Source organism: Lipotes vexillifer, unplaced genomic scaffold (genome assembly GCF_000442215.2).
Source record: "Lipotes vexillifer unplaced genomic scaffold, Lipotes_vexillifer_v1.1 scaffold508, whole genome shotgun sequence".
In the NCBI taxonomy this organism is placed as follows: Eukaryota; Metazoa; Chordata; class Mammalia; order Artiodactyla; family Lipotidae; genus Lipotes; species Lipotes vexillifer.
The window spans coordinates 493,125-506,927 of NW_006793099.1; the positions used below are offsets into that span (position 1 = coordinate 493,125).

At 39.5% G+C, this 13,803-nt stretch overlaps 1 protein-coding gene across 1 annotated transcript in view; it reads left to right on the forward strand.

Annotated features, from left to right (window-relative positions):
* Positions 1-7,945: 7,945 nt before the first annotated feature.
* PKHD1L1 (PKHD1 like 1) overlaps positions 7,946-13,803 on the forward strand; it is a 152,749-nt gene continuing 146,891 nt past the window's right edge. Inside the window, exons 1-2 of the mRNA XM_007466246.1 lie at positions 7,946-8,051; positions 9,868-9,957. Of these exons, the coding sequence (XP_007466308.1) occupies positions 7,979-8,051; positions 9,868-9,957 (163 nt within the window). The 5' untranslated portion in view covers positions 7,946-7,978. The remainder of the gene's footprint in view (positions 8,052-9,867; positions 9,958-13,803) is intronic.

Consider the following 13,803-nt stretch of genomic DNA (forward strand, 5'->3'; position numbering starts at 1 on the left):
AGAGTGTAGTCATGTGTGGTCTTATTGTGGGTCTAATAATTCCCTTAAGTAGCGATGAGCGTAAATGATGTTTTAAGTTACCTCCAACAACTGTAATATCATATGAAAATATCTATGCTTTCCTTGGGTGATACTGATGTTGCAGATACTGAATAACAATACTGTGGTTTGCTGTCTACATTAATAATTAAAGGGAATGGAAATTTTCACTTTGAGGAAAGTGAAAATAAAGCTGTAGTTTTTTCCCATCTAAGTTCATGAACATCTGCCCTCAGGGATCTCAGCCATTTTTGTGTTTTTAAATTCCATCTATATGCTGATGAATAACTCCCACATTTGTTCACTTACTTGACATTTACACTTGGTTTGTAAGACTAGTTAGCATTTGTTGAGAGCTTACGATATGCTAGGGACTATTCTAAACATTTTACACTTACTAAGTCATTTACTTCTCAAAACAACACTAATCAGGTAAGTTCTGTTATTCTCATTTTGCATAAAAATGTTCAATAACTTGTCCAAGGTTTCCCAGCTACTGAGTGGCAAAGTGGAGAATGGAGTCCAGGCACTCTGCCTCCCAAACCCGTACTCTTAGCCTCTAAGCAAGCTTTCTCCTCATTGGCACCTTGAGCTCAAGCTGGGCAAATCAGGAGTATGGACCTTCTACCCCAGAAAAGAACCTCTTCCAGCCTTTCCACAACATAGTAAGTGGCACCACCATCCACAAGGCATTAACACCCAAAACCTAGAGCATCCCAGGCTTCCCTTACCCCGTGAATCCATTCCAAAAGTTAACAGCAGTGTTATCTACAACCCATATCCAAGAATCTGCCCCTTTTTTAACAATTCCAGTACTGCCATTCTAGTTCCATCTTCACTATCTCTAGTCTAGACCACCACAATAGCATCCTAAACTGATCTTATTTCCATTCTTGTCTCCAGTTTAATCCCTTAAAATGTAGCAACAACAGAGCATTTTCTGAAACATGAATCAGTCAAGTCACCCACCTCCACTTAAAGTTGGACAACTCCTTACTTGAGTCCTAAAAGCTTTTCCGATTTGCCCCTGCCTCTCTCTCCAAACTCATCTCGCGCTACCTTCCCCCCAATTTGCTATCACCAGTTACACTGGATTTTTGTTCCTTCCCAGTGTTTTTTTTCTCACTCAACCTTATTTGCCATTTATTTTAAAAGGGAGGAAAGAGGGCAATAGTGACAAATTACAAACCATCAGCACTTACTTGATCAGGAAGTACTGTGGAATGTTTCATAATATAAAGTCAAGATTAACAACTTTTTGTCTACTTTGAAGCATTTGTTTATTACCTTTTGGCAAAAGCTCAAAGGAGGCTGACTTGTTCTCAGTTCTGTACTAGAAAAAGTTTTCTCAGCTAGGATTACCCTACCATGTAGATAGTTATTTGAGGAAAGGAGGCTTAATAACTTTGTGTCTAAAAAAACCTGGGGGTCAATATAGCTTCCATATGTAAATTTATGTAGGGTTTTGGAAAAAAGAAGAATTACCAAGTGATTCAGCCCTCTGAGAACATTGCTACCTTATTAAATCATTTTACCCAGTGCTGTGTTTTTCAAAATGGTCTGTCTCATTTTCCAGGGCTTTTAAGCAAGTTATACTTGTAAAAAGTTTATTTGTTTCTTTCAACTCATATATAATAAAAAGAAATAAGCATGTACAAGAAACTTTTGAGCCACGATACAGGGCTAATTTCTACTATCAGTCCATGTAGCTAGGTACCAATGTGGCTCATTCACTATTACTAATGCTATATTTTTCCAAAATTTGTTCAAGAAAAAGGTACTTGTACTGCTTGCTACAACCATCTAGAGTTCTTCTTTTACATGCCTTTTAATCAAATATTGCATAGTGGTTATAATGTCAGATCTTTTCCATCCTGCCAAATAACGAAATATGAAAATAAGAGAAATAAAGAGAAGAGAATACAAAACCTCCCCTCCCTCCCTCTAAAAGCATGATTTACTGATAAAAATGTTTTCTTAATTAGAATTTTGGGGGGTTGCAAACAACCGTAACTGACTGGCAAACTACAGAACTATGGAAATTTATAGGAAGAATATCTAAAACTTACATTACCACTGGGAAACCTGGCAAATCAAAATGTGGAAAACAGGCAGGAACTAAGGCATTTTCTAGGACTGCAAGGAAAGAACCTCTGAAACAGTGCTTGTGTGAACTATCTGGTCAGGTCACTTCCAAGGCAATAAACAAACTCCAGCATTCACACTCTCTGTTCCTCTGCTTGAGATTCAAGTTCCAGGGAGAATCTGATTGGCCTACTCTAGGTCACCTCCCCCAACACCACATACACACACACCTTGACTCAACAGACTATATCTAATGGGGAAGAGATTATTCCACAAAGGAGAAATTGGTATATTGATATAAAAAAGGGAGAAATAAGAGTGCCCCCCCAAATAACAACTGCCTACTTCAAACAATGGACACAGAAATTCCCAAGGCAGCAATAACCAAAACCAAACCCACAGGCTTGCTTGAGAACAGAAGTTTATTCTATCAGTAGGTTTTAGAGCCTCTTTACCCCTTAATATCTTTCTAGTTTCCTGACTTTTTAACTGAGAATGCTGCTGCTGACAGTGTCATCTTAGTATAGGAAAGCGATTTTAAAGTCTAGTCAGTAAAGCCACTAGCTTTCCCAAAGCTGCCTACTCACTTTCTTGTACCTGCACATTTCAAGTAGCTGGAGAAAAAAAATGCTTCCATTCTCATTGATTGCACTTCAATTCAAGACCACCACCCTTGGCTCCCTGCAGTGACTATTTTTCCCTGGGTTATTGATTTTCCACCTCTTCTAGCTTATCTTGGCAGGCAGCCTCTAAAAATGATTCCCAATTATCCCTATTCTTTCAAGAATCCGCTCCAATCAGGATTTCACCCCCACCACTTTACTAAAACCACTCATCAGTTTCCAATAAGCTCCACATTGTTCAATCCAAAGGTGATTCTCCGTGCTCTTCTTGCTTGATGTGGCAGGAACAATTGATGGTTATTACTTCTTCCTCCTTAAAATACTTCTCTACTTGGCTTCCCACAACACTCTCAAGTGATTTTTCTGCTGCCTCTTTGATCACTCCTCCTCAGTCAGCTTTGCTTGTTTTTCCTCATCTTTCCCATTACTAAATATTGGCGTTTCCCAAGGCGCAGGCTTCTGATGTTTTCATGTTTCCATCTATATTCTACTCTCTAGGTGATTGCATTTGGTCTCACTGTTTTTAAAATGTAATGCTCATCATTCTCAGATTGATATCTCCACCTGGATTTCCCCCTGAACTTCAGATTCAAAACCAAACTTGCTATTTTACATCTCACTTGATGTCTAATAGGTCTTAAACTTGATATGTCCAAAATGAGCTCTTGATACACTCACCCAAACCCACCCCTTCAACATTCTTCCCCTGCAGTTAACAGCCCCAGTACTTCTGGGTGTTGAGGCCCAAACCCTTGCAGTCATGTTAGACTCCTATTTTTCCTCTTACCCTCCATACTCCTTGTCAGCAAATCCTGTTAACTCAGCTCTCCAATATATCCATAATCTGACCACTTCCCACTACCAGCACTGTTCCTATCCTGGTCCAAGTGACCATTATTCTTGCCTAGATCATTTGCACTAGCCATTTAATTGGTCTTGCTGTGTTTACCCTTGCCCCAGTGCAACAAAATAGCAGTTGGTGTTTCTTTGAGACCATAAGTTAAAGCAGCTCAATATTCTACAGTGAATTCCCATCTCACTCAGAGTCAAATCTGTGATCCTCCATGACCTGCCCCTCTTCTCATTACTTCTCTGACCTCACATCTTATAGCACCTAGCTTGTTCTGGCCACTCTGGCCACTCTGGTTTTCCTGCCCCTTACACACCAGACACACTCCCTCCTCACTCATTGGCATTGGTTCTCCCAGTTGCCTGGAATGCTCTTCTCCCAGATGTCCACGTGGCTAAGCTACTCACTTCAGACCTTCAGAACTTTACTCAAAATTCACTTTCTCCACGACAACTTCCTGTTCATCCTATCTAAAACCCCATCACACCCTACACACACACATACACACACTATTCTTCCCTGCTTTATTTTTTTTCTCTCTAGCATGTACTACTTCCTAACATACTGTATATTTTACTCATTTATTTTGTTTATTGTCTGTTTCCACTAAAAATATAAGTTCCATGAGAACAGAGATTTTTTTAAAAAAAATTACGGCCATATTCTTAATGTCTAGTATACTAAATAATTGTTGAAGGCAAACTATTATTTTGTAGGTACTTCATTTTGTTCACCATCTCTCACAATTAGGTGCAGATTCAAAATCAGGCTCCAGCACACAGCTCATTTTCCAAGTCAGTGAATTCCTTATTCTTTCTAGTTCTGCAAGAGTTATCACTTTTTCTTATTATGTTTAAATCAAAGGATCAACAAGTTAAAAACCTGTCATTTTTTTCATCATAAGGGCAGGCAGGACCATCTATATAATTGTGAGATCCCAAACAAAATGAAAATAGAGATTCCCCCTCATTCAAAAAGTATTAAGGATTTCAGGATGGTGACAGAAGAGAACTAAACCAAACGTGGGGCCCTATGAGACTGCACAAGTCATATTCCCATGATGCTGGCCCTATAGGCAGGTTTTTGCTAGAGCTAGATTTTTAAAAAACTTACAAAAGAAGCACATAGTTTGGTAGTTAGGATTCTCTTTTCATGTTTCCCCATGTCCATGTTCCATGATAAGTCTGTATTGCAAAGGTTTAAAGATTCTAAAGATGAATACAATTTAAATCATTAGTCATGTAAGCTACGTAACCACTTTTTGTGGTTCCAAGTTGATGTTTTAGTTATACAAATTTCCACCTAGTTATAATTATTTATTGTCACTTATGTTAATTTAAGATTAAAAATCTCACTGCTGTATTTTTCAGGACATTGATTTATCATATAAATACACACTATTTATAATAGAAATGTTAAAGATCCTCATTCATTCAAGAAGAATTGAGTAAAAATCTATAAATGTAAATACAGTGATCGACTCTTGAAGAAATTTATGTATTACATGACAGGAAAGCAGGCTATTTGTTGAAATATCAGTTTTCCTAAAGCCAATTAGCCAAATGATCAATTTGTTGAATGACTAATTTGCCAAGTTTGCTAAATTAAATGAATGCAGTTTAACATAAATATTTAGCAGCTTGAACAAGACTATTTGATTTTGGTTACTGATGGTGAAATATATAGAGAAACTATACACACATTTTTCATATTACAATATGTACTATTCATAATGTCATATTATATATGGATATGTGTATATATTATGTACATATACACATATATAAACGTATGTTTGTATATATATTTGTACATACGTACATATATAGCTAAGTTGTTACAAGACTAGGTGTACAGGAAGTAAAAATATCTGGAAGGGACCATTTTAATCTAGAAGGGACCGTGTGGTTAGTGTAAGTTAAGTAGAAAAATGAAATAAAACACAATAGGAATAACCACCTTATATATTATGCCATTTGCTGGTGGATGCCATTTGCTGGTGGATATACTCGAAGAATTTTGTGGAACAATCTTAAAAATATTAAAAGTTTGGCAAAACAGAAATCAACATAAAAAGGTCCTAATTGGGCTTCCCTCGTGGCGCAGTGGTTGAGAGTCCGCCTGCCGATGCAGGGAACACGGGTTCGTGCCCCGGTCTGGGAAGATCCCACATGCCACGGAGTGGCTGGGCCCGTGAGCCATGGCCGCTGAGCCTGCGCGTCCGGAGCCTGTGCTCCGCAACGGGAGAGGCCCGCGTACCGCAAAAAAAAAAAAAAAAAGGTCCCTAATCACTTTATTGATACATCCAAAACTTAAGAAAAGTTTTCCTTTTTGTTATAAACAATATAGATCCTTTCTTTAAAGAAAGTCTACCTATTTCAATGATTCCTGATTAGAAATCACAACTTCAGTATATGTCTGTGACAAGATTTTACACCTACTTCTTATTTCATAATACTTTTGAATGACATTTTCTACTTTTTTAATACTAAAGGAATTGTAAATATTCTTTTTAGTATCATTTAGCTTATGTCTTATATTCAATTTAAATTTATAAATTTAAAAGCATGTGCAAAAATCAGGATTTTGAATAAAATTGAATTCATTTTTTAGTGAAATCATCTAAAATTTAATTTAGATTAATTTAACTTTAATTTGAAAGCACCAGAAATAAATCAAAATTAACCAAACAATTCCATATAGAAATTCCCACATTAATTTTTATTTTGGTTATTGATATTGAAATATATACTTCTACATATTTCACAGCTAATAACCTAAAGTGGATATTTTTGTTAAAGCTGATTATTGCTCTACAACATTGCAATCTTTAAATTTAGTAAATTTGGCAAATAATTAGCAAATTGGCATTCAATTAGCTGATTTTCTGCTAATTGGTCTGCTTCTAGATAGCAGAGTTCGGGAAGGGTGAAAAAAAAACCTGCAGGTATACCAATTTCCAAAAGAAGATGTAAGAGAAAAATATTAGAAGTGACTGGAGAAGCAGGAAGAAACCCAAGACTATTAGGAGGGATGGAATTTCAAGAAAGATGTCGACAGTGTCACATGCTACAGAGAGTTCCAAAAGAAGTAAGGAAGGTCAGGGTACCTTTGCTGGCACTGCTTTCAATAGGGTGGTGACAGTCCGTTTGCACAAAATTATAAGACGACTATAATTAACTAAATCTAACAAAAAAAATTTAACCCCAATGAGGTAGATAAAACTTCTGAAGAGCAAGGACTTAATTTTATTTATTTCACTGATTTTAAGTTCTCTCTTCTATTTCTTCTCTCTTCCCGCCCAACTAGAGTTGTCGGACTTAGTAAATAAAAATACAGAATGTCGAATTAATACGAATTTCAGATAAATAATGAATAGCTTTTAGTATAAGGATGTCCTAAGCATTGCAAGCCTTCGCTAGAAGTCTGCCGAATAGGGGCCAGTGGCGGGCATAAGAGCCCTGGCTCGAGTCACTCTGCTTGAGTCCTCGCTGTACACTTAGGTATACGGCCTCGGGCAAGTTACTTAACCTTCGCCTCAGTTTACGGCTTGTAACGATGGGGATCATCATCATAATAATAGTCCTTTTGGAACTATTATTGGTTGAAGTCTCTAAGGCGCGTGTTTGGGAACGTGCCCAGAGACCAATAAACCTTAGTATGATTGTCAATAAAAGGGAGAGCACGAACTTATATGAATGGGAAGGGGGAAACTGTGTGGGGTTTGAGTATTAGGTGGACTTTGAGGCTCACCTGGGGATGATTAATAACCAAGGCAGACCGGCAGAGGAAAGGGTACAGGTCCAGAAATGGCCGGGGGCCGGGGGGGGGGAGGGAAGAAGAAGAGAGAATGGAAGGAATGGAGGAAGGAAGGAAGTGAGAGGAGGGGAAGGACGGGACGGAGAACAGAAAAGGCGAGATTGTCGGCAAACTTGCCTGTTGACCTCTCTTGCCAAGAAAAAGTGGGGCTCTTACACCTGCGGAGGCAGCCGTGGGGCGTTAAGCAACCAACTCTGAGTGTGGAGGTTCCATGGTTACTGACCGGCCGGGGCCGGCTGCGTTCCCGGGTGAAGGGGGCGTGCGTCTGCGCGTATAAGCCAGGGGGCGCCCGGGCGGGCGGGGGCGCCCGGGCGGGCGGGGGCGCCCGGGCGGGCGGGGGCGCCCGGGCGGGCGGGGGCGCCCGGGCGGGCGGGGGCGCCCGGGCGGGCGGGGGCGCCCGGGCGGGCGGGGGCGCCCGGGCGGGCGGGGGCGCCCGGGCGGGCGGGGGCGCCCGGGCGGGCGGGGGCGGGGGACGCGGCGGGCGCGCTAGCCAGCGGAGCCGGGGAGCTGGTGGCGGCTGCGAGCGAGCGGCGGGCGTGGGCTCTGCGGAACTGGCTCCGCGATGGGACACCTGTGGCTCTGGGGGACATGGGGCCTCTGGGGGCTGCTCCTGTGCATCGCAGACCCCCGCACAGGTAACCCAGTTGGGGCGCCAGGGAGGCAAGCCGGAGAGGTCCGTGTAGACACAACCCCCGCTGCCGGGGTCGCGGGAGAGGCTGCACCGTCTGGCACTGGCCCTGGGACAAGGCTGAGCGTGCGGCTGCATGGCCATCCTGCGGACTAGGTTAAGCTCTTGCCACGAGGGTTGCTGCTTGAATTATGGAACCTCACCCCCTCCATCCCTGGTGACTCAGTTGAAAAAGAGACGGAAATTTGGCTGGGGCTTGGGGACGCAACCCAAATCCTCCCTTTTCTCACTCTTCTTGGGTCCCTTCCCCATTGAAGGGAGGACAGGGTCTCCCAGTAAGATAGGAATGGGTCTTTGTGGCGGGTGTCAGTCATTTCCAAGGGCAGCTGCCCAGGGCCTTCAAAGTAATACCCAAGAGAGGGCTGGGAAGAGACTGATAAGATAAGAAATTGGAGTTGTCCGTGGAGATAACGGGGAGGATGAACCTGAGATAGGTGAGGAACAGCGCTTCTACGAGATAGGATCCAGCTCCCTCGCTGGAGTTTCCTACTCTTGGCTGTGGGCTGCTCGAAGTTACAAATGTGCCTGCAGCATGAGCAGCCTTGGAGCTCTTGGCAAAGACAGACCCACAGCGCAGAGTCATTGGGTCTGGGGGGTAGTCATCTTTATGCTGGAGAGCTTTTGCTATTGTAGGTGAAGTCCACACTAAACTTTTCTCAGGCGGGAATGAACTCAATCATAATTTCTTTACCTTTTCCTCATTCATCCGTTTCAAACAATTTAGGTGGCTTTTCTTTGTGTTCCCACTTAAATTTTTCCACCTATCCTGAGAATTTGTTGCTGGATCTAATAATTACCAGATCTGTACAGTTTAAGCAGAAAATAAATCCTTTTAGCCATGATGTAACTTTGAGTTATTTTGAAGCATTAATTTCAGTTCCCCAAAGAAGCTGCTCACTCACCCCTGTGTTTGCAGAGGCGCCTCTTGGTCTAGAAGTCTGTCTTTCCCATAGTTGGTCCGGTCTAGCTAATTCATGTTAGTTCTCCCAGATGCAGCAGGAACACCCTTCTTTCAAGAAGCAGTGAGGATGAAATGCCCCTTCTTAGTCATGTGGCCCCTGTGCTCCCTTCTGTCACTCTGGGCTGCCTAAGCTGAGCTTTTGGAAAGTTGGGACTGTCACACATTTTTAAATGCCCAGGAACCTAACACTGTTTGTTGAATGAATTAGTGACCTTTACATTAAGAACTCACTGTCATCAGAAGGCTAAAGAGGTCCCAGAACCGATCTTCCCTGAAGTCTTACTCTGTCACAGAAAACAATTACTTCTTAAAACATAACATTCCTTTTTTGTACCTAGACTATTCTTTCAGTTTACCTGGCTTTGCATTTCTTATGGGCTTTGATAATGACCTGCTTCTCCACAGAGCTATATCTCCAGCATTGTCTGCTGCTGTGTGGGCTGATAGCTGTAGTTACGGAACTGCAGCTAGCAGAGCACTACATGAAATTAAGGGTCTAATAAATGTTTTATAATATGATAGGTAAGAATGATGAAAATGATCATGTATTATTCCTCTTCTTTGTAGCATGTAAGACAGTGCTTTGCATAAAGCCAATGAGTATTAACTAAGTTAATGACTGAACTCCCTGTCAAGTCACTGGTTAGTAATAGAACCAAAAATAAAACCTAGGTGTATTTACTTTCTGTCCTATAATCACCATGATGTTTTTCTTACACCATTGTAATTGGTGGTACAAAATTTGATGCTTGAAATGAAGTACTTGATGCTTTTACTTCTGTTGTACTTTAATATCTTTCAGATGGCTCTAAAATCATTCCCAAAGTCACAGAAATAATACCTAAATATGGCAGCATAAATGGAGCAACAAGGCTGACTATCAAAGGAGAAGGTATTGTTGCCTTTTTTTTTCCATCAAGGCTGAGGTATTTCAAAGGCTGTTTCACATTTAGAGATTTACGATTTTTTAAAAAAATCCACTAGAGTTGCTCCTCCATTTGGCCAGAGTAGTGAAACTCTATCCTCTTTGACACCTAACAAAACCCCTGAAAGTCTCCATCAACCTGACCATCTGAATTTGTATCATAATTACTTGCTGAACTCCAAGGTCTGGACTATAATGATTGAATTGAAAGAAACATCTTTAACCCAACTCTGCAGTTACTTACTTTGTTCTTCATGGGTCTGATAACATTTATCTTTATATTTAATATAACATTTTGGGGGGTTCTGGGAGTAGGATGTTAGTAGGAGGGTATGATAGAGAAATAGAATGGTAATGAATGGAGAAAGACAATTGAAAGCAAAGCTTTGGATCCCTTCTTCTGCCACCCAGTCCTTATTATATGCTTCATCAAAACATGGGTTATGTATAGCTCTCCTTCCCTCGTCTTGGGATGAAAACAAAGTAGGCAATTAGGGGATATATTTAATAAGCAACTGTTCCTAGGATTAAATAGAAATATGTGGTTCTTTTAGCCATTAGGCCTTTACGATCTAAATGAGAGTAGTATTCAGATGCTTACAAATTTTTGAAGGATGGAAAAGAAAAATTTTTTAAGAATATTAATAAAAACTATTATTTAGTCTTTAAAATAAGAAGAACAGTGAGAAGTTTTTGGAGTCAGAAAATTGACAAAGCAAGATATTTAATAATTCTGTCGTATGTATTGAAATGTCTTTCAATACTTCTAAGTAAAATTTCTGTAGAATTTAATCTCAATGATATACTTGAAATGGTTTGTGCCTCTAAATTGTGAACAATATATTTTGGGTTAAAGTGTGTTTTTGTTTTTTTTAGAGTTAGACACCTGGAGACAATGTGTTTGTTAAAGACTTTTTAAAATGTCTTTATCCATAGCTCCCTTATATTGTATATTGCTGTTAACATTTGGTTAGATAGTGTGTTTGAAAGCTATTGGGTTTCTAACAGAGATTTAAATGCCATGAGAGAAATGCCCAAAACAAACAAACAAACAAAAAACAATAAAATTGCTCAGCTATTCCCTTCTGCCTCAAGACCTGCACTTTTTCTGATCCAGGAACCATGGCTTGAGTTTAGGTGCATAAACTCAGAGCATCCTTAGTTAGAAATAGGAAAAAACAAAACAAACCATTCCATTCTTAAGGCATTTTGGAAGAACATCCTTATTAACCTAGCTATAACCTTTGCTCTTTGGTAGACTTTCTGAGGCTCAGGAGTAATCCTCTTACTTAGGAAGAACAAAGTGTCACAGTGAATTTCTAGTTTTCCCATCAGTTTGTATTTCTGGATGCTTTTGGCAAAGAATTATAGAATAGTTAAATCCTATTTGAATTGCAGGTACCTGCACCGCACCCTGATGAGTCTTCCCTCTCCTTGCTTTAACCACACACTATAGGGGACTGAAATTGTGATACCTTATGTCTTTCTAAGATGCTGAGTCTAAATACTGTTTGGGGGGCCCATGATATATACAGAATGTGTGTAAAGTAATGATAATGAATTTACAAAACACACCAGGCCTCCAAAGCTACATGAATGTGGTACTTGAACAAAGTTTATTTGGAGGAACTACATTCACATCATCCATCAGTGCTGTGTCTGACCCATACTCCATGTTTAGAATTGAATACATAGATAATTTATTAATCATAGCAGAACACTTTCTAAATGGAATTGTAAATGCTAGATCACCTAAATGTTGGTCCCCTATGACTTTAAAATTTTTTATTTTTGTAAAGGCCACGATGAAAAAGTAAAATAAATATTTGACTTGAGTTCTCTGAAATTCCACCCTCTGAAAGATCTATTGTTAATGTTTTTGTGTATTCAAATGACTTTTGTCTATTTTCACACCTAACGAAACTTTACAGGCAAAAATTTGCTACTGCATTACTTTGTTCTAAAGGCTATCTTCAGGAGCCAAAGGTAAAATTTTACAATTATGTAAATATTATGTATTATGTATAATTTTACAATTATGCTGCCCAAGTAAAAGCATTTTGAGGGCTTCCCTGGTGGTGCAGTGGTTGAGAGTCTGCCTGCCGATGCAGGGGACACGGGTTCGTGCCCCGTTCCGGGAAGATCCCACATGCCGCGGAGCGGCTGGGCCCGTGAGCCATGGCCGCTGAGCCTGCGCGTCCGGAGCCTGTGTTCCACAATGGGAGAGGCCACAACAATGAGGGGCCGGCGTACCGTAAAAAAAAAAAAAAAAAAAAAAAAGCGTTTTGAGCAGTGGCGTGACCGTGGAAATCATTGTATTTCCTTCTAAGATGACTGATTGGATGAGGAGTGTTATAATTTTGATAAGTTCTGGAGTGTTTCTAACTTTATTGTGTTTATTACTTTATATTCATACCTTGTATTTCTCAATTGTCTTCTTTGATATTTATCTTTGTTAAAAAATTCTGTGAGCCGGAAGGAATAACTTTTTACTTTTGGTTCTTTTTTTTCTAGCTATTTCCCTATTACAATGTCTAGCACATACATTGTTGTTTAACTGAAGTGGTGAGTTATGTAATTTTTTCAATATTATGGAAAGCATATAGACTTTAGTCGGGTCCAACTGGCTTTCAGCTCCAACTTTGCCACTCCCACTAGGGGACTGGGGCAAGTTTCTTCTCTAAGCCTCAGCTTCCTCATCAGTGAAATGGGATATTAATTCCTACCTGTTGGGTCTATTGTGAATATTGAAAAGGGTGGTGTATCTAAGGCACCTATACATAATATCTGCTCCATAATTTAGAGCTACTTTATATTTATTATTCTTTTGCATTTATCTTATACAGATGGTTTCATTCTTTAGAAGTTATGCGCTGTCACACTGCACCATTTTTTCCCATTGTTTTGAATGTTACAGCCTTTAAGTAGGTTTATACACTCTCAACTCTGCTTTTTTTTAACCAGAGAAACCCAAAACAGCCTGCATTGTACATGGTAACTGCTGGCTTTGACAACACATGCATTTTTCGGGATAGCAGCACAGGCTGCTATCAGGAGACCCAGGTTTGGGTGCCTGGCAAATTCTGTCTCCAGTTTTTCTGCAAAAGGAAAAAAATACATCAACATGTCAGGAATTTCCATCTGAAGCCTCCACCTTTTCTGTTTCCAGGGTACACCCACCCCTTCCTGTAATCTTTGTGCTTTGGAGTACTTCCAGAGTTATCTTCTTTATACCCAATTATTTATTTAGAATTATACTTTTAAATTAAAATTATTTTTTAAAGGTGATTCCTTTCTATTGCTTTTTAACTCTTTGGAGCTAGCTACAAAATTAGAAATATTTCTGTAGTTTTTTTTTCACAAAAATTTATAATGAGAATATTTACTAATCTTATTGATTTGGTTCATATTTTCCTATATATTTTACTCCCAGGAAATATATATATATATATATATATATATATATATATATATATATATGGCATATATATGAGACATATATATGTGTGTGTATATATACATACATACACATATAATATTAAAACAACTCCTAAGCTAAAAACAATATATATCATCTTTTGTTGGCATTATTTTTTTAATTGCTTTTTTCTTAGGAATGCTGAAGAACAGATCTGCTGTTACCATATCACTGATGTGACATATGCCTAATAGGAAAACAAACACATGTATCACTTCCTGAGCCACGCTACAAGTAAAACTTTCTATTCTTTAGTTAGTTGCCAGCAGCCCTTATGTGTATTCCAAACTCAACGTGAACGCCAAAGATAAGCAGAAATTGGCAAAAGGAAAGAG